General features: G+C 47.3%; 2 protein-coding genes across 3 annotated transcripts; both read left to right on the top strand.

Moving 5' to 3' along the window:
- Positions 1 to 203: 203 nt before the first annotated feature.
- Positions 204 to 6,195, top strand: pofut1 (protein O-fucosyltransferase 1; the record flags this gene model as incomplete). Of its 2 annotated transcripts, none has more annotated exons than XM_079178755.1 (7): positions 204 to 342; positions 812 to 933; positions 1,630 to 1,812; positions 2,107 to 2,219; positions 3,075 to 3,267; positions 4,486 to 4,728; positions 5,118 to 6,195. In XM_079178755.1, 7 exons carry the CDS (start codon positions 204 to 206, stop codon positions 5,310 to 5,312), a joined length of 1,188 nt encoding a protein of 395 aa, XP_079034881.1. In that variant the 3' UTR covers positions 5,313 to 6,195. The 2 variants fall into 2 exon arrangements, with proteins under 2 accessions (XP_079034881.1, XP_079034882.1); XM_079178756.1 differs by having other exon boundaries at positions 216 to 342; positions 795 to 933.
- A 355-nt stretch (positions 6,196 to 6,550) lies between these two features.
- On the top strand, positions 6,551 to 21,944 carry kif3b (kinesin family member 3B). The gene is made up of 9 exons (XM_079177191.1): positions 6,551 to 6,615; positions 7,486 to 8,990; positions 9,158 to 9,259; positions 11,415 to 11,537; positions 15,068 to 15,186; positions 16,404 to 16,520; positions 18,446 to 18,551; positions 19,361 to 19,566; positions 20,245 to 21,944. Exons 2-9 carry the CDS (start codon positions 7,590 to 7,592, stop codon positions 20,348 to 20,350), a joined length of 2,280 nt encoding a protein of 759 aa, XP_079033317.1. The 5' UTR covers positions 6,551 to 6,615; positions 7,486 to 7,589; the 3' UTR covers positions 20,351 to 21,944.
- Positions 21,945 to 22,791: the final 847 nt, after the last annotated feature.

Below are 22,791 nucleotides of genomic sequence, written 5' to 3'. Positions count from 1 at the left end.
CTTTCGTGTTTGGAATATTTTCCTTGTGCTAAATAAAAAAAACTTAAACACAACACACATAGCCCACCACACTCACGCGACGTACCACCTCCGGTACAGTGGGCGGAAGTAGACGTATTCGATGCGCGTTTTGAACGCCTCATTAAACCCAAAGAAGAAGAGGACTGAACCCTAATGCATTCTGGGACGTAAAATCAACCACAATGGCGGTTAAACAACAAGCACGTCATGCTCTTACACTAACGAGTTTAATTTTATCCCTTCTGCTCCAACCATGTCGGACTTTTGCCGAAGAACTGACGTGGGATCAGAACGGCTACGTTTTGTACTGCCCGTGCATGGGTAATTCATTCTTTGGAGCTGACACTTCGATTTATGTAACATTGTGATGTACCAAAAGAGCAAAGCTAGCGAAAAACTTCACTCATTGATAAATTCAGAGTGGATTTGTTTCATCGGTATAATTAGTTTTCGCGTAAATATGAACCCAGACCTACGTTGAACTGTGCTCGGAGTTCAGTAGAGAGGACCGTATGTTTAACAAAATATGAACTTTAAAAACATTTGAACACGTAACGTCAGATGAGACGCAATAGTGAGTTAGCTTGTTAGCAGCTAACTAAGCGGAGGACTAACTAGGGGCTTAACTTAAGTGTGGTTATAACTACAGCTGTTGCTCATTAGTTATAGCGCATGGTATAATACGGAGGTAGCCGACGTTTCCCTCCACTTACTGTTACTATGTTCTTGTCATGAGGAAGCAGTATAACGTTACTGTCTAACAGAGCATAAAGTGCCCGCTGTTGTTCAGGTCGCTTTGGGAACCAGGCAGATCACTTCCTCGGATCTCTCGCCTTTGCGAAGATGTTGAACCGAACCCTCGCGGTCCCTCCCTGGATAGTGTACCGCCACCACACGCCCCCTTACACCAATGTGAGTACAGTCACTGACAACCTGTTGCCCACTGCGACAGCACGATGTGATTATGAGGGAGATTGATTGAGTTTTTCATTAATTCCAAAGGGCCATTTTCAGCGAAGCCAAATCATATAAATCATTTAAAAAAGCAGCTGGGCTTGAAGCAAATACTATAAGAAAAATATGAGACATGAATTGGAATTAAACAAAAACTCAGAATGGAGTCTAAAGTGGAGCTGCGAGGAAAAGTCGCATAATTGATTAGTCGATGTACAGAAAAATAATAGCCAACTATTTTGAGAATCGATTCATCATTAACGTCATTTTTTCATGCAAAAAGGGCAGAAAATGCTGTTTCATATCACATTAAAATGAATGACTTCGGGAAGACATCACCTTGGACTTTTGAGAAACTGGGATGGATGATTTATCTGGAAAATAATCAGCAAATTAATCCATAAAGAAAATAATTGTTTGTTGCAGCCCTAGACTAAAGGAACACAATGCAGTTCATTTCAAGTCAGTCCCACATACACCTGCTGGAAGTACTCACTAGGTGAGAAAAGATGGACAGTGTTAAACAGACCTCTGGTCTTTATCATGAGAAATGTTGGCAACAACAACAGTTTTGAATATCACCAGCCCTCCCCTTTAAACCTGAGTGGGACCGTGCTGTTGTACTCCATTCTTTTCCTTTCCTGCTCTATTCAGGTCCACGTTCCCTACAGTGAGTTCTTCCAGCTGGAGGCCTTGTCCGCCTACCACCGCGTGGTCAGTTTGGAGGACTTCATGGAGAAGCTAGCGCCCAAACACTGGCCCTCAAGACAGAGGAAAGCCTACTGCTTTGAGACCGCCGCACAGCGGAGTGTGGACAAGAAATCATGCCCCATGAAGGTGAGAGCCCAGTGGAGCAGATTCACTCAGTAGATTGTAACTTGATTCTCAGATGGTCTGTGCATGCATTGTTTCTCTTTCCCGACAGATGTGAGATAGCGAGTGAAGGTGAAAGTAGAGAAGCACAAAATGCTTCATTTAAATGCAAATGTCATCAAACAATGGTGATTGCGTGTGAAAGGAGTGAGGGTGAGATGCTGCCCTCTGGTGGCCCATAACCCGACCTTATAGCTGTGATGATGCGGTTACAGTCTCACTGCTCTGATATGATGGGTGGTTCTGATTCCCTTTCAGGACGGGAACCCGTTTGGTCCGTTCTGGGACCACGTCGGCGTGGACTTTGACGCGTCTGTCCTGTTCGCTGGTATTTCCTTTAGTGCCCACCACCAGCCTCAGTGGATGAAGAAGTGAGTGCCCCACTGTACTGTAGACACATTTAAGGAGATCAAAGATGACGTAAAGAATACTGCAGCTTCATGAGGAGCGTTGCTGGCCTTAAACTTAATGATTGACCGACTGAAGATGTTTCTGAGGTTTTCTTTTTTTTATGACGCATAGTGCCTCCTTTGAAGTCGTTAAAGGGATAGTTTGGATGTTTTGTAGTGTGGTTGTATGAGGTTCTTCTCCATAGTCAGTGTTTTACTACAGTAGCTGGCCAGTTTAAATAAACAGACAGGAGAACCAGCACAGGAGCAAAGTAATGCACTGCTGTTGACGTATTTTAGACACCGAAAATAGTCAATATCAGCTCAAGTGTACCCTATATTTAGTATATTTGTACAGACAGCCCTTTCTGCTGGGGAACTCGAGCAGTTTTCTATGATCTCTTCAAAGCTACAAGACAGTTGCTGGTCTACCGCTGCCTCAATCGGTTAGTTTACTGGCGCTATTGTGTGACGTTTGTGGTTTAAAGGGTTAGTTCTGAGTCACCGAAGTTGAGGTAAGATTTCTGTTTTTGACAATGGAGTATCGTGGCACAGATAACGGCTTACGCTCCCAGTCGAAAGGGGCCGACTGACGGTAGAGACGGTAGAGAGGTAAAAATATTCTAAATATAGCGCACACTTAAACTTTTTAGGTGTCTAAAATACGTCCACAGAAGCACATTGCTTTGCTCCAGTGCAGGTGCTCCTGTCTGTTTCTCCAAACGCCACCGACTGTAGGTAATACAGTGGAAAAGAACCTCATACACCCACGCTACAAAACATCCAACCCATCCCTTCAGCAGACAGATTGTCCTCACGTCTCCCCTGTTCCATCAGGTTCCCTCCCTCGGAGCACCCTGTCCTGGCGCTGCCTGGCGCTCCCGCTCAGTTCCCAGTGACGGAGGAGCACGTGGGCCTGCAGCGCTACGTGGTTTGGTCGGAGCAGATGGTGGAGGAGGGAGAAAAGCACATCGGCACCCTGCTGACCCGGCCGTACGTCGGCATTCACTTGAGGATTGGCGTCGACTGGGTGAGAAATGCTTCATGACTTGTGAGCGAGGGTTTGGGACACGCGAGGGGTCTTCGCTCTCGCTCTGTCTGTGTGTGTGTGTCTCTGTCTCTCGCTCTGTCTCTCGGTCTGTGTGTGTCTCATATTCTCACACACAGACAATATCATATCTGTTCACACATAGATATCACAGTAGATCTGCAGCAATTCATCTATTAGTTGTCAACTATCAAATGAATTTCCAACTATTTTGCTAATTGATTATTCGGTTTGAGTCATTTTTTAAAGAGTAGATTCTCTGATTCCGGCTTCTTAAATGTAAATATTTTCTGGTTTCTTGACTCCTCTTTGACAGCAATATCTTTAAGTGTGTACTCGTTAGTTGCAGCCCGACATCGCATTTCTGTTTTCCCCAGGAAATCATCTGCGTCACTCAGTCCACGCCTGAATACCTGCACCTAAACAAACACCATCACAAGGCTGTGTTTCTTAATGTCGACCAATCCAATGAAAGAATCCAACCCTACAAACGTGTTTCTCGGTCTCTCGATACTTGATATGACTGTCTCCGCCCGTCTGTAGCTCATATTGGCTCATTGGTTCACCTCACCGATGCATAGTTTAATTTGTGGGAAAGTCTTTTCCTCAAACAGCTGGTCGCCGTAGTAGCAGGAAATGGTGCAATTGTTGGGGACTATTTTCCGCGGCGGATGAATCCACATTTGGTGGGGGGGGGGGGTCCATCTCGGTCCACAAATAGGAAAGAGTCTTTGCTCAACCCGTTGCGGCTCTGGCTGGCTGTGTCAGTTTACGGTGGAAAATCGTCTCTCGCTCTCACTGTTCATGTTTGTGAAGAAATGTTTTTGCAGTTTGAATGATGAAAGCTGCTGCGCATTAGTACGCTTTTAAAATACATCTTAGTGACAATTGGAAGTAACAAATAACTGTTATGATTTTAGAGACCCACCGAAATGTAGCTATTGATGCTTTCAGGGGGTCTGATGTGTTGGAAACCTCCCATAATTCGCACACTGGTTGTAACACAGGCCTGAGGTGGGATGTAAACACGACCAGAATGGAAGTAGGGACAGACCGGCCTTGGTTAAATGGAGACTATCACTCGCACCATCATGGATGTGCTCACCAAGCCAGGGTCGGAGAAGGACTAAACAAAAGTCTTTATTCCTATTGGTCATCTCGTCGCATCTAAATAATGTTCTCGTCATTCCACGTGCACAGCAAAATGCCTGCAAGATGCTGAAGAGCGGCGAAGCAGGGCCTCACTTCATGGCCTCTCCGCAGTGCGTCGGCTACAACCGCCAGACCGCCTTGCCCCTCACCACGACCATGTGCCTCCCTGACCTGGGGGAGATCCGCAGGGCCGTCAAGCTGTGGGCGAAGAGGACCTCTGCCCGCTCCGTCTACATCGCCACCGACTCCGAATCCCACAGCAGGGAAATTGAAAAGCTCCTGAAGGGCAAGGTGGGTTTGTAAAGCCTCTGTGATGCACGAGTGACCTTTGCTTTACAATGTGCCCCTGTTCGTTCCTGTCATGACCTTAAATGCAACCTGAACTGGCTAGCTACATTTTGACTGGCTTGACTGCTGTAGCACAATTTGGAAAAACAGGTTCTGTCACAATTAGCAAATTCTTAAGATACTTTACAGATGCATTTGAAGGGTTAACGTGTGTTAACCCATAAGAGCCGAAGCCAGAATCTCCTTCCTGTAAACGCAATGTCAGAAATTCATATTTTACTGCCAGGAAAGTGTTTCTCTCCCCACCGAGCATTTTGTGTCAAGAATTCAGAAATCAATGTTGTATTTCCCCGTCTGGTTGTTCATTTGTTTATTTCATCCTGGCCTTTCAGGTGAAAGTGGTGAGCCTTGAGCCAGACTCGGCCCAAATGGACCTGTACATCTTAGGCCGGGCCGACCACTTCATCGGCAACTGCGTCTCCTCCTTCTCCGCCTTCGTGAAGAGAGAGCGGGACGTCCGTGGCCTCCCGTCCTCCTTCTTTGGCATGGACAAGCCCGGGATATCCAATCGCAGAGAAGAACTCTGAGCACGAGGGTGACGTGGTCGCCCTCTGGACGCTAACGCAGGAGGGCCGGCACGAGGAGGCGAGGGCGAGCAAGCGGAAGGCAGAGAATATTTATACGTGACGTGATGTTCCGTGAAGGCCCGTCCTATTTTAGAATGGGTTTTAACCCGTGAGAAAGGAGGAAGGGCTTATGAAACATGATGCTGTGACATAGACACTTTATTTTTGTCTGTTCCCTGCTTGAAAATCCAGTCCTAATGTGTTTCCAAGACTTGACTTCCACCTGCTTGTGTTCAGTATACTGAAGCCAGTTTCTTTCTTTCCGTCACGGACACACAACTTTTCCCAATCCCATCTCCATTAGCTGCCGCCACACTCAGCGGCTGCAACCGTGTTTTGCAATCCCGACATGTTAGCAGGAGCTCCGGTGACCCCCGGTGAACCCTGGAAAAGAACTTCAGTGCCAGCGATCATGTTCTCCCTCGCTCTTTTGCCCTCTTTTTCTCTCCCCCACCTTTCCATCCCTCCTTGCTTTTTCCAGCTCACTCTTTCTTTTCCTCTCTGCCCTGCATTCCGAGGAGAGCACAGTAAACTGATCCTCCTGCACATACTAATTATAGGGAGGAAAAAGGAGACCGTCTCTCCACCTCTCAATTTATCAGGACCAAAAAAACTGATGAAAATGTGTGGAGCCCTGTACTGAATGTTGAGGGGAGAGTATTGTTTTTCAGTGAATGTGAATGGATGTTTTTGGGGAGACAAATGGAGTTGATTTGCACAGGCTGAATTGATTAAATGCAAGTGGGGATGTTTGGCAATCTAATTGTGTTCTTCTGTGTGAAAGCAGTGAATGCACTAACTTTGAAGTTGAATGGTTTCTTTAATGTTTTTCACCAATAAAGTGATGCACACTAATTTTTAAATAACCAACCGACTGTGTACCTCGCTGACTGAAGCTGAGCTGTGAGTACAGTTAAATCAGCTGATATACTAAGCTATGTGGGAGAGGCTCGTCGGGGCCTGGTTGCCAGATATGTAGGACCCCTTGCATTTGTATTCTTCATAGTGCATGTGTTTGGGCTCGCTACCTCGTTATTCACAGTTTAAGTTTTACGTGTTATGCAACTGGAATAACTGATTAATCGTAATACGTACGCTCACTCAGAAGCTCACCTTTTATACGTGTTAATGTATTTTCACACGTACATTTTGAGACGAGGGATATGGGACTTGAATCTGGCAACTCAGTAACCGGGACCGTTGTGGGGATGAGCAGCGGCTAATGGCTGACTGGGAGTTTTGGATTAGCTAACGTTCGACACCGGTAAATCTTTAACGACAACTATGTGTGCCAGGTGGACAGCTGTGTTCATATTGCATGGGATTTATGCGTCCAACGTCAATGTGATTTTCATTTTTCTATGGCGATATGTTTCATTGATTTATGAGCTCGCTGCTAGCGTTAGCCAGGCAATGATACCAGACTTGTAGCTTAGGTTACCCAGTGTTTGTCGTTGCTAGGCCGGTCTTGTGGGCTCGTTATGGGCTGCATTCTGCAGAGGCTAACGTTGGTTAGCTGAGCCGCTACTTTGAAGACTCTTGAATGCTAACATGAATTGAGCAGATATAAAACCACGTTTATCAACATGACACCGCTGACATAGTGCCCACAGCGGTTGTCGCTTAATTTCCTGGAATTCCAACGTTGACTGTCGAAGTGAATACGTTTATAGTTGCCTGTTAACAGGCTTCACTTAGCTAACATTAGTTAGTGAAAGCTAACTTATCAGCTATAGTATCGTTAGCTAGAACAGCGTGTTACGTTAACGTCATTTTCTGCTCCTCACCGTTGGCAAGTAGCGTTTTGAAGAGGTTATTCATTTGAACCTACTATATTTAACATAATTAGCGCTCAGGCACGTCGTTGTGTTTTTTGACATATGGAAAAATCCAATGTTCGTGTTTCCAAGTTGTAAATACCAGGGAGTATGGAACTGAGGTACAGATGTCAGAGTCCAGCTAGCTAGCTATGTAATGGGCAAAGTCTGTCAATAGCTTTGTATTACATTGAGCTTAAATGACACTTCACTTTGAATGTAAAACTGTGTGATGTATTAACCATCAAGGTGTTCAGTCACCATGACAACTGCTGTTGCGGGTTGGTACCAATCACTGAATGTGTCTTCTCCAACAGTTTCTGATGTGGGCCCTTGTGTTGGTGGACTGTTCCTGAAGCTGCACTTGGAGGACAGAGCATACAAAGTGCCGAGCCACGTGGGCTGGCAGCCGCTCTGCAACATGTCCAAGAGCAAGAGCTCCGAGTCGGTCAAGGTGGTGGTCCGATGTCGCCCCATGAATGAAAAAGAGCGGGACGCCAAGTTTGGAAGGGTGGTCGCCGTCGATGTCAAATTGGGCCAAATTCTGGTCAGGAACCCCAAGGAGGCCTCGGCCAGTGACCACCCCAAAGTCTTCACCTTTGATTCGGTCTACGACTGGAACTCCAAACAAATAGATTTGTACGATGAAACCTTCAGGCCCCTGGTGGATTCAGTTCTACTTGGGTTCAACGGGACCATTTTTGCCTATGGGCAGACCGGTACAGGGAAAACGTACACTATGGAGGGGGTGAGAAATGATATAGAGAGGAGGGGTGTGATCCCTAACTCCTTTGAGCACGTCTTCACTCACATTTCCCGCTCCCAGAATCAGCAGTACCTGGTGAGAGCTTCGTATCTAGAAATCTACCAAGAGGAGATCAAAGACTTGCTCTCCAAAGACCAGACGCGTCGTCTGGAGCTCAGGGAGAGGCCGGACACCGGTGTGTACGTTAAGGACCTTTCATCATTTGTCACCAAGAGCGTGCGGGAGATCGAACATGTCATGAACGTGGGCAACCAGAATCGCTCGGTGGGCGCCACGAACATGAACGAGCACAGCTCCCGCTCTCACGCCATCTTTGTCATCACTGTGGAGTGCAGCGAGCTGGATGACGACGGGGAGAACCACATCAGAGTTGGCAAACTGAACCTGGTCGATTTAGCTGGCAGTGAACGGCAGACCAAGACTGGTGCTCAGGGGGAGAGGCTTAAAGAAGCCACGAAGATCAATCTGTCCCTTTCGGCCCTGGGGAACGTCATATCGGCTCTGGTGGACGGCAGGAGCAGCCACATCCCCTACCGAGATTCCAAACTCACCCGCTTGCTGCAGGACTCTCTGGGGGGCAACGCCCGCACGGTCATGGTCGCCAACATCGGCCCGGCGTCCTACAACGTGGAGGAGACCTTGACAACGCTGCGCTATTCCAACAGGGCGAAAAACATCAAGAACAAACCCCGCATCAACGAGGACCCCAAGGACGCCTTGCTCAGGGAGTTTCAGGAGGAGATCGCCAGGCTGAAGGAACAGCTGGAAAAGCGCTCGGGAAAGAAGAAAAAGAGGAGGCAGAGGAGGAGGGCCGGGGAAGGGAGCGATGGTGAGGATCTGGAGGACGGAGAGATGGAGGACGATGACGAAGAGGGGGACGACAAAGGGGACTGGCGGGAGCAGCAGGAGAAGCTGGAGAGGGAGAGAAAGGCCATCATGGAGGATCACAGTCTGGTGGCTGAGGAGAAAGTTCTGCTGCTGAAAGAGAAAGAGAAGAAAATGGAAGATCTGAAGAAGGAGAGGGACGCCGGTGAGATGCTCGCAGCCAAAGTGAAGGTAAGCAGATTTTCTCACACTCGGTGTGTTTCTGTACATCAAGTATTTTTGATTTGAAGAGAAAGTGTAGTGCAGGCTCAAATTTACTTTCATCGGATTCAACAAATGCACACACAACGTGACCTCAAGTGGTTTCATCCTTCTTTCTTTGTTTCTTCTCAATCCAGGCGATGGAGAGTAAGCTCCTTGTAGGGGGGAAGAACATTGTGGATCACACCAATGAGCAACAGAAAACGCTGGAGCTGAGGAGGCAGGAAATCGCTGAACAGGTATACCAAACGTGTGAAAAAAAGAGCTTTACTCTTGATTAGTCATTCAGGCAACACATATCTGATCAATGATGACAGGATAGTTGTGAATAGGGGTGTGACCGTACGACCACTCAAAGCTTTGACACTAGATGTCGTCATTCACTCATTCATAGACTGATTACAGGGGTTAGTGCAAGGTGCCACCTGCCCATCAGGACTCACACACTGCAGGCAAAGCCTGCGGGATCAATTTGGGTTTAAGTGTCAACTTGGACTATCGGGGGATCGAACGTCCGATTCCCTGATTTGAAGGACGACCCTGCTCTATCACTGAGCCACAGTCGACTCACAGTAAAAGTCACGGTTCGGTTCACATCCTGGTTTAGGAGTCACGGACAAAATCCTCTTACTTGGGACTGAGGTCACATTTCTCCCACCGGCAACTTTGGTAATCTATTTCTCTTGTGAGCGTTGATTCCACATTAAGTGCCTAAATCTGTGAGTTTGAGATGAGACGGCAAATCACAAATGCAATTTAGTCTGACACTTCTCAGTTAATTTTCGATTTTGAAGGGGTTATCAAGAGTTTAACATGTTTCCTGATTGTTCTTCATTTAGCAAAAATAAATTGTCCAGTTTGTTCAGAACTGACACGACAGCATCCTCAGCAGAAGGTTCCAACGGCCCTCCTCTAGTCATCATCTCAGACACGCCCCATATTAGATAAACAGTTGCGATTGGCCCGTCAGATCTCAGGTTGCTGGAAATCGGTCAAAAGGAGAGGGGGACCAGACGCTTCTGCCAGAGTAGCTACAACATGAGCTCTCAGATACAGGCAGACATTTCTTAGATATAAAACATGGAATTCATGCTTGTCCCCTTCACGATGGGTCCTCTAGTTTCAGCGGTTCGGAGACGTGTCCTCATCCTGTCGTGAGCTTTCCCAGATGCTAGAACAGATTTCAAACAAGTTTGATTTTTTTTTTTCGAAGTTCAAAGCCAGAGCCACCGTTTTTTAAATAGGACAGGCACTAATCCTATTAATTCAGTGAGAGTTATTAAATCAGCTTCATGGGAAATGAGAAGGAAAAGGAGGGGCACAGTAAGACGCATGAAAGAGAAAATATACAGCGACTGCAGCCTGTGTTGGGAGGGAGAGGGAAGGGGTGTATGACCCAGCTGACTGTTGATACGGTGCAGGTTTGGGTTTTAGGACAACACATGTGGATTCATTGTAATCCGTCTCAGAACTGAAAAATCCAGACTTGTGTTAATTTTTCCACAATAACATCAAGCCAGCTCGGTTGTCCACCCACAAAGAACAGGGTGGGTGGGTCAACACGGTCTTATATCAGTTGTTAAAGTGGCTGCAAGCGTATACCAAACTATCAGCCACTATACAAAGAGGCTGGTAGTTTAAAGGGAAAGTTGCAGAGAGCCAGTAGCAGACATTGTTGTCATACTTTTGCAGTCATTTAATAACATTTCAGCCACCGCGGTGATGGCCTCTATTACAGTCCCGGCATAGACCTCGGCCTCTTTGTTTCGTCAAGATGTGCGCCACAAAACTCAGTCTCTGTTGCCGCGTCGGCCTTCTTCGTTAGTTTGGTAAACAGAGACGGTGTTCTTGTAAGTGTTGTTTTCATCTCCTTTAACTTCTCTGTTCGTAGAGTGCCACCAGCCGGACGGTCCCGTGAAAAAGCCGCTGTGGTCTCTGGTGAAGTGGAGATCGATTGGGCCCGGCTATTTTCAAATCTGGTGTGCGCTTGCTCGGCTTCTAACATTGCTGATGTAACCAAACATGAAAGCAGCGTAACTCGTATAATCGACAGCTGATTGGCAAATAATCGTTTTGTGTCAAAAGGTGGCGCGACGTCTGTGAATTTGATTGGATAGAAATATAAACAGCTTTACAAAGTGACTTTGTGTGACCAAATTTCCCTACATGTTCTTTGAACCTTTAGCGAGCCACTCGGCAAAGGTTAGCTACTCGTTGGAGCTCCCAGCTTTACACCGTCTCTTACCCAACTGACTCGCAACAACCTCACTTTCAATCTGCAACGTCTGCGTAGCCTCATCACACACACACACACACACACACACACACACACACACACACACACAGCAACACGGTTTGAATTTACGAATGTGCGCGTTTCTTGTGTGTTTCCAGAAACGGCGAGAGCGGGAGATGCAGCAGCAGATGGACAATCGTGACGAAGAGACTCTGGAGCTGAAGGAGACCTACAGCTCTCTGCAGCAGGAGGTCGACATCAAAACCAAGAAGCTGAAAAAGGTAGTAGATGCACCCATGGGTGGGGCCAGCTAATGGCTGTCGCTCTCTCTCATGTCCTCCATTCACTCTGGCACAAGACACTGTTTGCTGCACACGTCCAGTGTTCGCCTCTAATCAATTCAAACGTTCTGAGTACATAAAAATACACGTTAGCATAAATGTTTATTTGATGATTTGTGAAGGCATCAATATAACATGGGTCTGTGTTATTCAGTACTTCAGTAAGTAGGTCAGGTACTATTTCATCAGGTAATATCAGGCAAGAAGACATTATTTGCTTTTTTTTTGTCTATCTGGATAATCCATTACTCATGATATCAGTCATCCATCCATCCATCCATTTTCCTCCGCTTATCCGGGGTCGGGTCGCGGTGGCAGCAGGCCAAGCAGGCTGACCCAGACTTCCCTCTCGCCCGCAACATTTTCCAGCTCATAGTGGGGGATCCCAAGGCGTTCCCAGGCCAGCTGGGAGATATAATCCCTCCAGCGTGTTCTGGGTCTTCCCCGGGGTCTCCTCCCAGTTGGACGTGCCCGGAAAACCTCCAGTGGGAGGCGTCCAGGAGGCATCCTAATTAGATGCCCGAACCACCTCAGCTGACTCCTTTCGATGCGAAGGAGTAGCGGCTTGACTCCAAGTTCCCTCCTGATGTCCGAGCTCCTTACCCTATCTCTAAGGCTGAGCCCGGCCACCCTACGGAGGAAACTCATTTCGGCCGCTTGTACCCGCGACCTTGTCCTTTCGGTCACGACCCAGAGTTCGTGACCATAGGTGAGGGTAGGAACGTAGACCGACCAGTAAATTGAGAGCTTTGCCTTCCGGCTCAGCTCTCTCTTCACCAAGACGGTCCGGTGCAGCGCCTGCTTTACTGCTGCAGCCGCACCGATCCGCCTGTCGATCTCCCGCTCCATCTTACCCTCACTCGTGAACAAGACCCCGAGATACTTAAACTCCTTTGCTTGAGGTCGGCACTCCGTCCCCACCTGGAGGGAGCAATCCACCGGTTTCCGGCAGAGCACCGTGGCCTCAGATTTGGAGGTGCTAACTCTCATCCCCGCCGCTTCACACTCGGCTGCAAACCGCCCCAGTGAATGCTGGAGGTCACGATCCGAGGAGGCCAACAGGACCACATCATCTGCAAACAGCAGAGAGGTGATCCAGAGACCCCCGAACCGGACGTTCTCCACCCCCCGGCTGCGCCTAGAAATCCTGTCCATGAAAGTCACGAACAGGACCAGTGACAAAGGGCAGCCCTGGCGGACGCCAACACCCACCGGGAACGTGTCTGACTTATTGCCGAGAATGCGGACACAGCTCCTACTGCAGTCGTATAGAGACTGGATCGCCCATTGTAACGGGTCCGGCACCCCATACTCCCGCAGAACCCCCCACAAGAACCCCCGAGGGACCCGGTCGAAAGCCTTCTCCAAGTCCACAAAACACATGTAGACTGGTTGGGCAAACTCCCAGAATCCCTCCAGTAGTCTTGCGAGGGTAAAGAGCTGGTCCACTGTTCCACGGCCGGGACGGAATCCGCACTGCTCCTCTTGAATCCGAGGTTCGACAAACGGTCGGAGCCTCCTTTCCAGCACCCTGGCATAAGCTTTCCCCGGGAGGCTGAGTAGTGTGATACCCCGATAATTCGAGCACACTCTCCGGTCCCCCTTTTTGAAAATGGGAACCACCACCCCGGTCTGCCAGTCCATGGGCACTGATCCCGACCCCCATGCGACACTGAAGAGGCGTGTCAGCCAAGACAGCCCAACAGTGTCCAGCGCCTTCAGCATCTCAGGGCGGATCTCATCCACCCCCGGCGCCTTGCCACCAAGGAGCTTTTTGACTACCTTAGCGACCTCTGCCAGGGATATGGGTGAGCCCCCCAGGTCTTCAGGCGCTGCCTCCTCTGCAGAGGACATGTTGGTCGGGTTTAGGAGTTCCTCAAATTGTTCTTTCCACCGCCCGACGATGTCCCCCGTCCGGGTCAACAGTCCCCCCCCCCCCCTGCTGAGAACAGCCTGGGGTAGGCCCTGCTTTCCCTTCCTGAGCCGTCGGATGGTTTGCCAGAACCTCCTTGAGGCCAACCGAAAGTCCTTCTCCATGGCCTCCCCGAACTCCTCCCATGCCCGAGTTTTAGCATCCGCGACCACCGCAGCTGCAGTCCTTCTGGCCTGCCGGTACCTCTCAGCTGCTTCAGGAGACCCCTGGGCCAAACAAGCCCTGAAGGTCTCCTTCTTCAGCTTGACGGCTTCCCTCTCCTCCGGTGTCCACCACCGGGTTCTCGGGTTGCCGCCACGACAGGCACCGATGACCTTCCGGCCACAGCTCCTAGCGGCCGCGTCCACAATAGAGGCTTTGAACATGGTCCATTCGGATTCCATGTTCCCAACCTTCCTCGGGATGTGTGAGAAGTTCTTCCGGAGGTGGGAGTTAAAGACCTCCCGGACAGGGTCCTCCGCCAGACGTTCCCAGTTCACCCTCACTATACGTTTGGGCTTGCCGGGTCTTTCCAACCGGTTCCCCTGCCATCTGATCCAACTCACCACCAGGTGGTGATCAGTTGACAGCTCTGCTCCTCTCTTCACCCGAGTGTCCAAGACATACGGCCGCAGATCAGATGATACGATTACAAAGTCGATCATTGATCTCCGGCCTAAGGTGTTCTGGTACCAGGTACACTTATGAGCCACCTTATGTTCGAACATGGTGTTCGTTATGGCCAAACCATGGCTAGCACAGAAGTCCAATAACGAGACACCACTCGGGTTCAGATCGGGCAAGCCGTTCCTCCCAATCACCCCCCGCCAGGTTTCTCCGTCATTGCCCACGTGAGCGTTGAAGTCCCCCAGGAGAACTATGGAGTCGGCAGGCGGCGCCCTTTCCAGGACCCCTCCCACCGACTCCAAGAAGGCCGGATACTCCGAACTGCTGTTTGGTGCATAAGCACAAACCACAGTCAGAGCCTTGCTCCCCGCAACCCATAGGCGCATGGAGGAGAACTCCAACACAGCGGCGCTCAGCCGGGGGCTCGTGAGTATCCCCACTCCCGCCCGGTGCCTCTCACCTTGGGCAACTCCGGAAAAGGACAAAGTCCAACCCCTCTCCAGGAGCTTGGTTCCAGAGCCAGTACTGTGTGTGGAGGTGAGTCCAACTATATCTAGCTGGTATAGCTCCACCTCCTGCACCAGCTCCGGCTCTTTCCCCGCTAGCGAGGTGACGCTAACTGACTGATATCAGTCAGTTAGTAAGATTTATTTATAAAGCGCCTTTTACAGACATATGTCACAAAGTGCTTAACGGGCAGGATTAGAGACATAAAAAGACACAATGTGACCATATAAGGGCCAATAATGTACATACACTCAGAAAGAACACATTTAAAACATGGTTTAAAAGCAGGCCTAGGACAAGAGTTTTAGTCAAATGCCCATCTAAACAGGTGTGACTATAACAGGTGTCTAAGTCAGGTGTCTAAGCCAAATTGTAAGGTGGAATATTCTAAAAAGTTAACCCTGGCTTCCTCTCCGTCTTCTAGCTGTTCGCCAAGCTGCAGGCCGTGAAGGCAGAAATCCACGACATCCAGGAGGCTCACATCAACGAGCGCCAGGAGCTGGAGCAGACCCAGAACGAGCTCACCAGGGACCTCAAGCTCAAGTACGGAGCCTGCATGAGACACTGCACAGCATTCTGTCCATCATGAGGAGGGAGCACACACTGTAACAAGCTGCGTCTGCTGTCAGACGTAAAGACATAGTCTGGGTCTTTTTTATTAGGTGTGGTTGTATGAGGTTCTTATATGTAAATACTACAGCTGGGTGATAAATCGATTATCAGTTAATTCAAGTTCAAGCTTTAGCACGATGTTTAAAACATCTAGATACAGATCCCTTTATTGTTTGATTATAGCAGCTGCTCTACAAGGATCCAGACTTTATGTTTATCCAACCGTCCAAAAAAACCATTTCAACAGCTCTGAAACCAGTAAAAGGAAAAAATAAATCGATTAAAATCGTTAATTGGATGTGATGTGAAAAAATCAGAAATTGTATTTTGCTCCATAATAGTGAGTGTATTACATAGAGGAGACGGCGGTTGGAATGCCCCCAGTTTAAGGAGACAGACGGGAGTAGCAGCACAGAAGCAGTTGAAGTGTGTGCTCTATTTCGAAACATTTCTCCGCTTTACCTTGATGTCGGGCAGCTCTTTCAGATGAGGAGCTGAAGCCGTTCTATCTCTATGCTCTCCTCAAAGCCTCATGACTGCAACGTAATTTAGCTTCACAGAACACAGGAGCTGTTTGTCTACCGCTGAGTCAGTTAGCTTGTGTCATTGTGTGACTTTTGTCGTCATATGTATCATTTGTCATATGGATCGACTATGTTGTACTTCAATTATCTTCATTCAGCACACATGACATCTATTTCACTCTTTCTTTCTTACTATTTTCTCGTTAAAATCTTTTACATTTTTTCCGTATCCGAGGATGGCGTATGTTGAACAGATTGTAAAAACCTCTGTGGCAAATGTGTGAACCAACCCCTTTCACACAGTCCTACAATAAAACAAAGCCACTAATGGACCGAGGCAGCCGTAGAGCGGCAACTCCTGTGTTCTGAGGTGAAATGACTCTTTGTCAAAGAAGTCTGATGGCCTTGAAAAGGGTTCGTTCCAACGTCGGAAAGAGCTTCTCTTTGGTAAAGTGAAGCAGTGAATATGTTCTGGATATAGCTTACACTTACACTGATATAGTAGACTTCCTGCTGAAGTGTAATAAATAAGACACAGCAGTCACAGGACTGAACTGGTGTGTTGGTCTGTGTGTGTGTTATGTGTACTGCTCCTGTCGAATTGCTTCTTTGTTTGTCTTTTAGGCATTTGATCATTGAGAACTTCATCCCCTTAGAGGAGAAGAACAAAATAGTCAACCGGGCTTACTTTGATGAGGAGGACGAATACTGGAAAACGAGGCCCATCACACGTATAGAGGAGTAAGTCACAGAATCATCCCAGCATGCATCCTTGCATCTGGCTAGAAGGGATCTAACGTCTTTTAAAAAGAGGATGTGCAGCTTGTATTGTCAATGAATATTTCATGGTTTTAAATCAAGTATTTCTAGGTAAAGTGTGGTATGATTTGTCGCAGTGATTGTCCTCTGCTTCACCGCTTAAAGACGGGAACATGTGGGCGTGGCCATAGCAAGCTTTTGTAGAGATGCCCCGATCCGTTGTGCTTGGTCAGCATTAGTGGTGTAACGGATCATTGTCCACGGTTCTGCACACATGTGAACCGTGGATTAATTACAGTTTAACGTTATCCATCACAGTGAAATAAAGTTTTACTGATGATCGTTCAGTAAAATATGTGATCAGGACATCATTTATGCTTTTCTAGCCGCAGATCTCTGATAATGTTACATTAACAACTAATCTGTGTTTAATCTGAGTTATTAACATTAGCAGCACCGCTAACGAATGAAGGCTGTGTTCAGTTCCATTATGATGCGTTCAGGCTCTGTTCAGTTCCATTATGATGCGTTCAGGCTGTGTTCAGTTCCATTATGACGCGTTCAGGCTGTGTTCAGTTCCATTATGACGCGTTCAGGCTCTGTTCAGTTCCATTATGATGCGTTCAGGCTCTGTTCAGTTCCATTATGATGCGTTCAGGCTCTGTTCAGTTCCATTATGATGCGTTCAGGCTCTGTTCAGTTCCATTATGATGCGTTCAAGCTCTGTTCAGTTCCATTATGATGCGTTCAGGCTCTGTTCAGTTCCATTATGATGCGTTCAGGCTCTGTTCAGTTCCATTATGATGCGTTCAGGCTCTGTTCAGTTCCATTATGATGCGTTCAGGCTCTGTTCAGTTCCATTATCATGCGTTCAGGCTGTGTTCAGTTCCATTATGACGCGTTCAGACTGTTCAGTGAAGTATTGTGAGAATTGAACGAAGGTAAATTATAACGTTATGAGTTCATGACCAACTAGTGTTGGTGAGAAACTCGAATGAATCCAGTAGTTTGAAGGAGATGTTTTCACAACAACATAAATAGATATTAGAGATGAATTATGAGCTGTTTACACTAGCTCTAATAATACATCATTAAAACTACTAATGACAAGATTTGTTTAATCCATAAAAATACAATCTTTTATTAAGTTACTAAGTTATATTTGCTCCCTTTTTTTGTTTGTGATCTTTGATCCGATCTGTGACTTTTGTATGATCCCTTGCACCACTAGTCGTCATTGACACTAAAGCTGACCCGAAAGCTTCCACTGTTGCCGTGGTAATGGTTGTCCAAATCAGTATTCCAATCCATCCTGTTTGTTTTTTTGCGCTGCTTGTCCTGCTCATCCTGTCGGGGTTCCTTTTGCACTAGTGAACGGCTCGCTGTACATTACCCCTGACTTTATGAGATATTATCGTGTGTGTGTGTGTGTCCATACGTTGCCTTGACAACAAAGTATGTTGTTTAGCCCCTCTCTTTTTGGCTGCTCACCATCACAGCCCAGTTCATTTGCTAGACTTCCCTGTGTGTTGTCTTCATAATCTTTGTCTGGTTTGTCAAAAGAGGACCTTATTGAGTGAAATCAATATCCATATTGCTGTGTGATGATATGAACAGAATTATGACATCTGAGAAAATCTATTGATCATGTGAACAAGTGTCATTACGTGGTTTGTGGGCTTTTTATCTGCTTCTGAAGTTTGCAGAAATCAAAAGAAAAGCACTGCACAACAGCAAGCTCGTGGATTCGGTGTGGATAGGTTTATAGAGACATATGGGTTCGAATTCTTCAATTGAAATACTCAGTACAATGCTTTTTCCTCTATAACACAGAACGGTTATGATACATTAGGTTTAATCTTCCCACAATGCTGTATAGACTGTCTCATTCTCTGTGTCCGCTTCAGTGACCATCAGATGATGAGCCGGCCTTTGTCTGCGGTCGGCTACAGGAGGCCTCTCAGTCACCATGCTCACACGGCCATGATGATGAGGCCTGACATGAGATACAAAGTAAGCTGCACTTCGTGCTCACGCTTTACTTTGGTAAATGTATTCACACATCAAGAGACTCAATACAAAACAAAGCTATGGACATTTCATCAATAATCATTATAAAATGCACAGGAATCCAGAATGCATGGAGGTGTCATGTTAAACATTTCCCCAATTGTTCCAATAATAACATGCAGTAGTTTACTTCAATAAAATATATGTATTTTTATCAGGCGGCAACCTCCTTTCTCTGAAAAGTGAAGCCAATGCGAAAGTGCCCTAAACGTGCATTCTCTCTAGTGTCCACCAGGGGGCGACTCCTCTGGTTGTATAGAAGTCTATGAGAAAATGACTCTACTTCTCTCTTGATTTATTACCTCAGTAAACATTGTAAACATGAGTTTATGGTCTCAATCTCTAGTTTCAAGTCTTCTTCAATACAGCATGATGTTCATTTAGTAAATGATGGTCCATTTAGAGTCAAACAGACCATAAAGCAGAGTATGCTTTATGACGGGGCTACCTTTTTAATTGACCTGTTGCTACCACGGTGTTGTCCGGTCTGGGAGTTGTCTATTTTCCACGTTAACCCTTTCAGTGTGTTTTCACTTCATGGTTTAAGTTTATTGTAACTTTTTGGGCACCCAAAAAAACATCCTGTTCTACTTAGCTCCACCCTCTTCACTTCTGGTTGCAAAAAAGATGGTGACGGACAAAATGTCAAACTTGAGCCGTCAAGGTTTTTTACATACTTTTGACAATATGAGTTCATCTTTACCGCTAACACATAAAAAGGTACCAGCATTGTCCGTCTCTGTTCCTCTCAGGCTGAAAACATCATGGTGCTGGACATGGACCTGCCCGCTCGGACCACTAAAGAGTATCAGGAGCCGGTTATCGCCCCTAAGGTGGCGGCGGCTCTGGAGAGCGCTCTTAGGGACGAGGATGAGATCCAGGTGGATGCCTCTGGCCTTCACAGCAGCTTGGGATCAACTCTGCCCACAGGTGCCAGCCTCAAGAAACCAAAGTCCGGGTAAGCTGTCAAGACCACAGATGAAGTCAGGAGGCATATACTGCGATTAGGCTGGCGCTCAAAATGACCTTTTGCTAATTCCCGCCCCTCGCACACAGACTGGCCAATCATAGTGTAGCCTCGGCCAGCTGCGATCACGCTCCTTCAACTATCCATCTCTGCTCCATAGACTCTTTTCAGACTGGTTCAGGGGATTTGGACCTAGCCATGGTTAAACGTGACGCTAGTATTAGCAGTTACTGAATACATACACGTGCTGCTACAGTGCTTAAAGACCTACCGGGGTTTACAGGAACACTGTTGTTACTGAATATTTTGTCTTCTGTCTGGATCTCCAGGCTTTTACACTGAGATCTGTAACTTTAACTCCTATCTTTAAATGTTTAACCTCTTTTCATTTCTGAATCAGTTCGACATCCTGGAAATATCTTTCAAACGCATTAGATGAAAAGTAGATAACTTAGACAATATTTCTTCATGGAGTGCCGTTAGTGACAGTGTGGGCTCCGTGGGAGCTCTGACAGCTTGACGGAGTTGCGGGGGGGGGGGCTTAGTGAAGGGTCCCTTATGTGCATTTGGTTTGGAGCAGAGAAGATGTAAATAAAACCTCTAAATGTTTAGGCTCATAACCTTCCTACAATCCTTCTAACCCTCTTGTCGTTGCTCTCTTTAACTCAGTCGACCAAGAACAGGCAAGAAGTCGAGCACCCCGACCTCTCCATTCAGCCCATCAAGTCCAGGATCGCCGCTTTACCCACAATCCCGGGGCCTAGTGCCCAAGTGACGGCTTCTACAGCTGCTACCACCAACCCAACCTCTCTTTTGCACCTTTCCACTTTGGGACTCAACATTAAAAGAGAAATTTCGTTTAGTCTGAGTCGTTTGTCACGATGTCAGAATATTGGATTCTGCAAACAGAAGACTTTAAGACTAATGCTGCTTTGTAGGTTTTAACTGTAACCACGCCACTATTGACTGTTGAGGGTGAGACCGCAGCCACGCATGAAGCCTCACATCACTCTACACAGCTGTTACCTCACTCTACATGTGTGTGCTGCTGTTTAAAGGTTTGGAGTCATCTATTACGCTGATGTTTTTTATCTCTCCTCAAAGAATGATGTTTTTAACAGAAACAAATGGAGAATAATTCAGAACAAATGTATTATTCACATTTATAATGGATTTGGCCCCAAAAGAAGAAGAGTTAAATGATTACGGTTTACGTCTAGTCTGTGTCCCCACAGTGTTACGTTCCATTTTTCCCACCAAATAGAGAAAAAGCTGAAGAGCACCTTTAAATATTGCTGGTAGCTGTGTTTCTGTGGGCCCTCTGCAGTCTGCTCAGTGGTCAGGTTGACTGACTCAGGTTTAAACCGAGTCAGTCCATAGTAAGGTCAGCTGGTCTTCTGTGGTCCATTCTACACTGCCCTTCCATTTCTACTGGGACATTTTGACAAATAGCTTTACTTGAGCAGCTCGCCTGGTACCATTCCAGCTTGTTATTCAGGCATTATTGTGCACTCGACACTGAAACAGAACTTGTTCCTTTTTTAAATCGGCACAAATCTTTACACCAACCCTCCCGTTTCTCTCAGCAGTGACTTGTGCCGTCTTCTATTCAACTGTTGCTCAGGGGGAACTTTTTTGCAAACCCTTCATTTGTAAAGAGAACTTTTTACAACCTAAAAGCATGAAAGACGATGCAGAAATAGAGCGGTCCTCTCAGCATCAAGCTTTTGTGGCAGGCGATCCCAAACTTCTGAACAGCAGTGTGTAAATATATATGTGTGTGTGTGTGTGTATACACATATCCACACAATAATATAATATAGTCACAATGTTCTTAATGTATAGAAAACAATGGACTGCAGTATCCTCAATGCACTTCTTCTTCCTATCTTCCCAGATCTGTTGGGAGTTGTGGTCCTCTAACTGTAAGTGTGGTGGGGTTAACGTGCTGACACATGGACTGAGCAGCTCCACCACACAAACGGTGCGTGCGTGCGTGCGTGCGTCTCTGTGTCTTCACGTCCGGTTTATGTCAAACTGCGCTGTTATTTCTAATGTTGGTGTTCTGATAATGTTTAGAACGGAGCTTTATGTTTTGTATGCGTGTGTGTGTGTGTGTGTGTGCTGTTATGTGTCTTAAAGGAATCCTTCAACATTTTTGGGAAATAAGCTTTGTTTTGTACAGAGTTGGCAATCGCAAAATATGAAGCTGGAAGCAAGCAACTCCTGTAAAGCATGTGGTTGTCCCATCAAACAGACGAGCCCCACCGCACAGAGCTGACTGCTCGCCCCTGCTTCCTGTCTACGGCAGTCACGCATTTCCTGAAATGTAGAACTCGTCCTTTTTACTCTGCATGATTGTAAATGCACAGGCCAGAAAAAGAGGCGCGCTGCAGACGTGACCCCCCCCCCCCCCCCCCCCCCCCCCCCCCCCCCCCCCCCCCCCCCCCCCCCCCCCCCCCCCCCGTCATGAGTTGCTGTAATCAGAAGATGCTGTTCTTCCTGAGGTGGAGGAACGATGGGAGATGGAGAGCTTAACGCAGTCACACACCCACTATGGACACATTCTAGGAGGCGGGACACTTTCCCTAGAGGATCAACGCCTACCACCCTGGGATCAGGGTTCCAAGGTGCCTTAACCTGTGTCCCTTAATCTCTGCTCCTTTATTCAAAGTGTGCACTCTCCGCCTTTTTACAAGAATCTTCATTCCAGCGTCGGGGGTGTTCTCTTGGCCCTGTGAGGTGCACTCGTTGAACGGAGAGGTGGAGCATTTGGACACGGCATTCAACCAACTCCAGGTTTTCTGGGTAAGGACCGCAGGAAGCTGAGGCATGCAGAGGGTGAAGTACCCCCCCCTCTCTGTTTCTCTGGTTTATCTCAGTTGTCTTTGTTTTGGTCTTGCGTGGTCCTCAGAAAGAACCGATGGGTCTAAACACTCAAACCCCCGGGTGGTGCCGAGCTCTTCTCAGCGCTGTGAACACTACGGACTTGTTCATCCTGATGACACAAATCCTTCCGGTTGTGCGTGTGCAGGTGAATGATGATGCAGTTGTAAACCTCCGTGGCTCAGCCTGCCTCTCTGCTGCTCTCTCGTCCCCCAGCGTCTCTTCACTGCTCGCTGCTACCGAGGAGGCTTCTACAGCCCACTGTGACATTTCAAACAGGCCCGGGTCAATCCTCTGACGCGTGTGATTGAGTCTGTTGTGAGAATACTT

This window comes from Pholis gunnellus (genome assembly GCF_910591455.1).
Source record: "Pholis gunnellus genome assembly, chromosome: 2".
Taxonomy (NCBI): domain Eukaryota; kingdom Metazoa; phylum Chordata; class Actinopteri; order Perciformes; family Pholidae; genus Pholis; species Pholis gunnellus.
The sequence above is the reverse complement of the archived record's forward strand: the minus strand, read 5'-3'. Positions and strand labels throughout refer to the sequence as shown.

Excerpts from the sequence above, each read along its gene's own strand:
- kif3b (XM_079177191.1), top strand. The coding sequence starts at position 7,590 with ATGTCCAAGAGCAAGAGCTCCGAGTCGGTCAAGGTGGTGGTCCGATGT. Across the intron at positions 9,260-11,414 it reads GGCAGGAAATCGCTGAACAG|AAACGGCGAGAGCGGGAGAT; the intron begins GTATACCAAACG and ends GTGTGTTTCCAG. Across the intron at positions 11,538-15,067 it reads AAACCAAGAAGCTGAAAAAG|CTGTTCGCCAAGCTGCAGGC; the intron begins GTAGTAGATGCA and ends TCCGTCTTCTAG.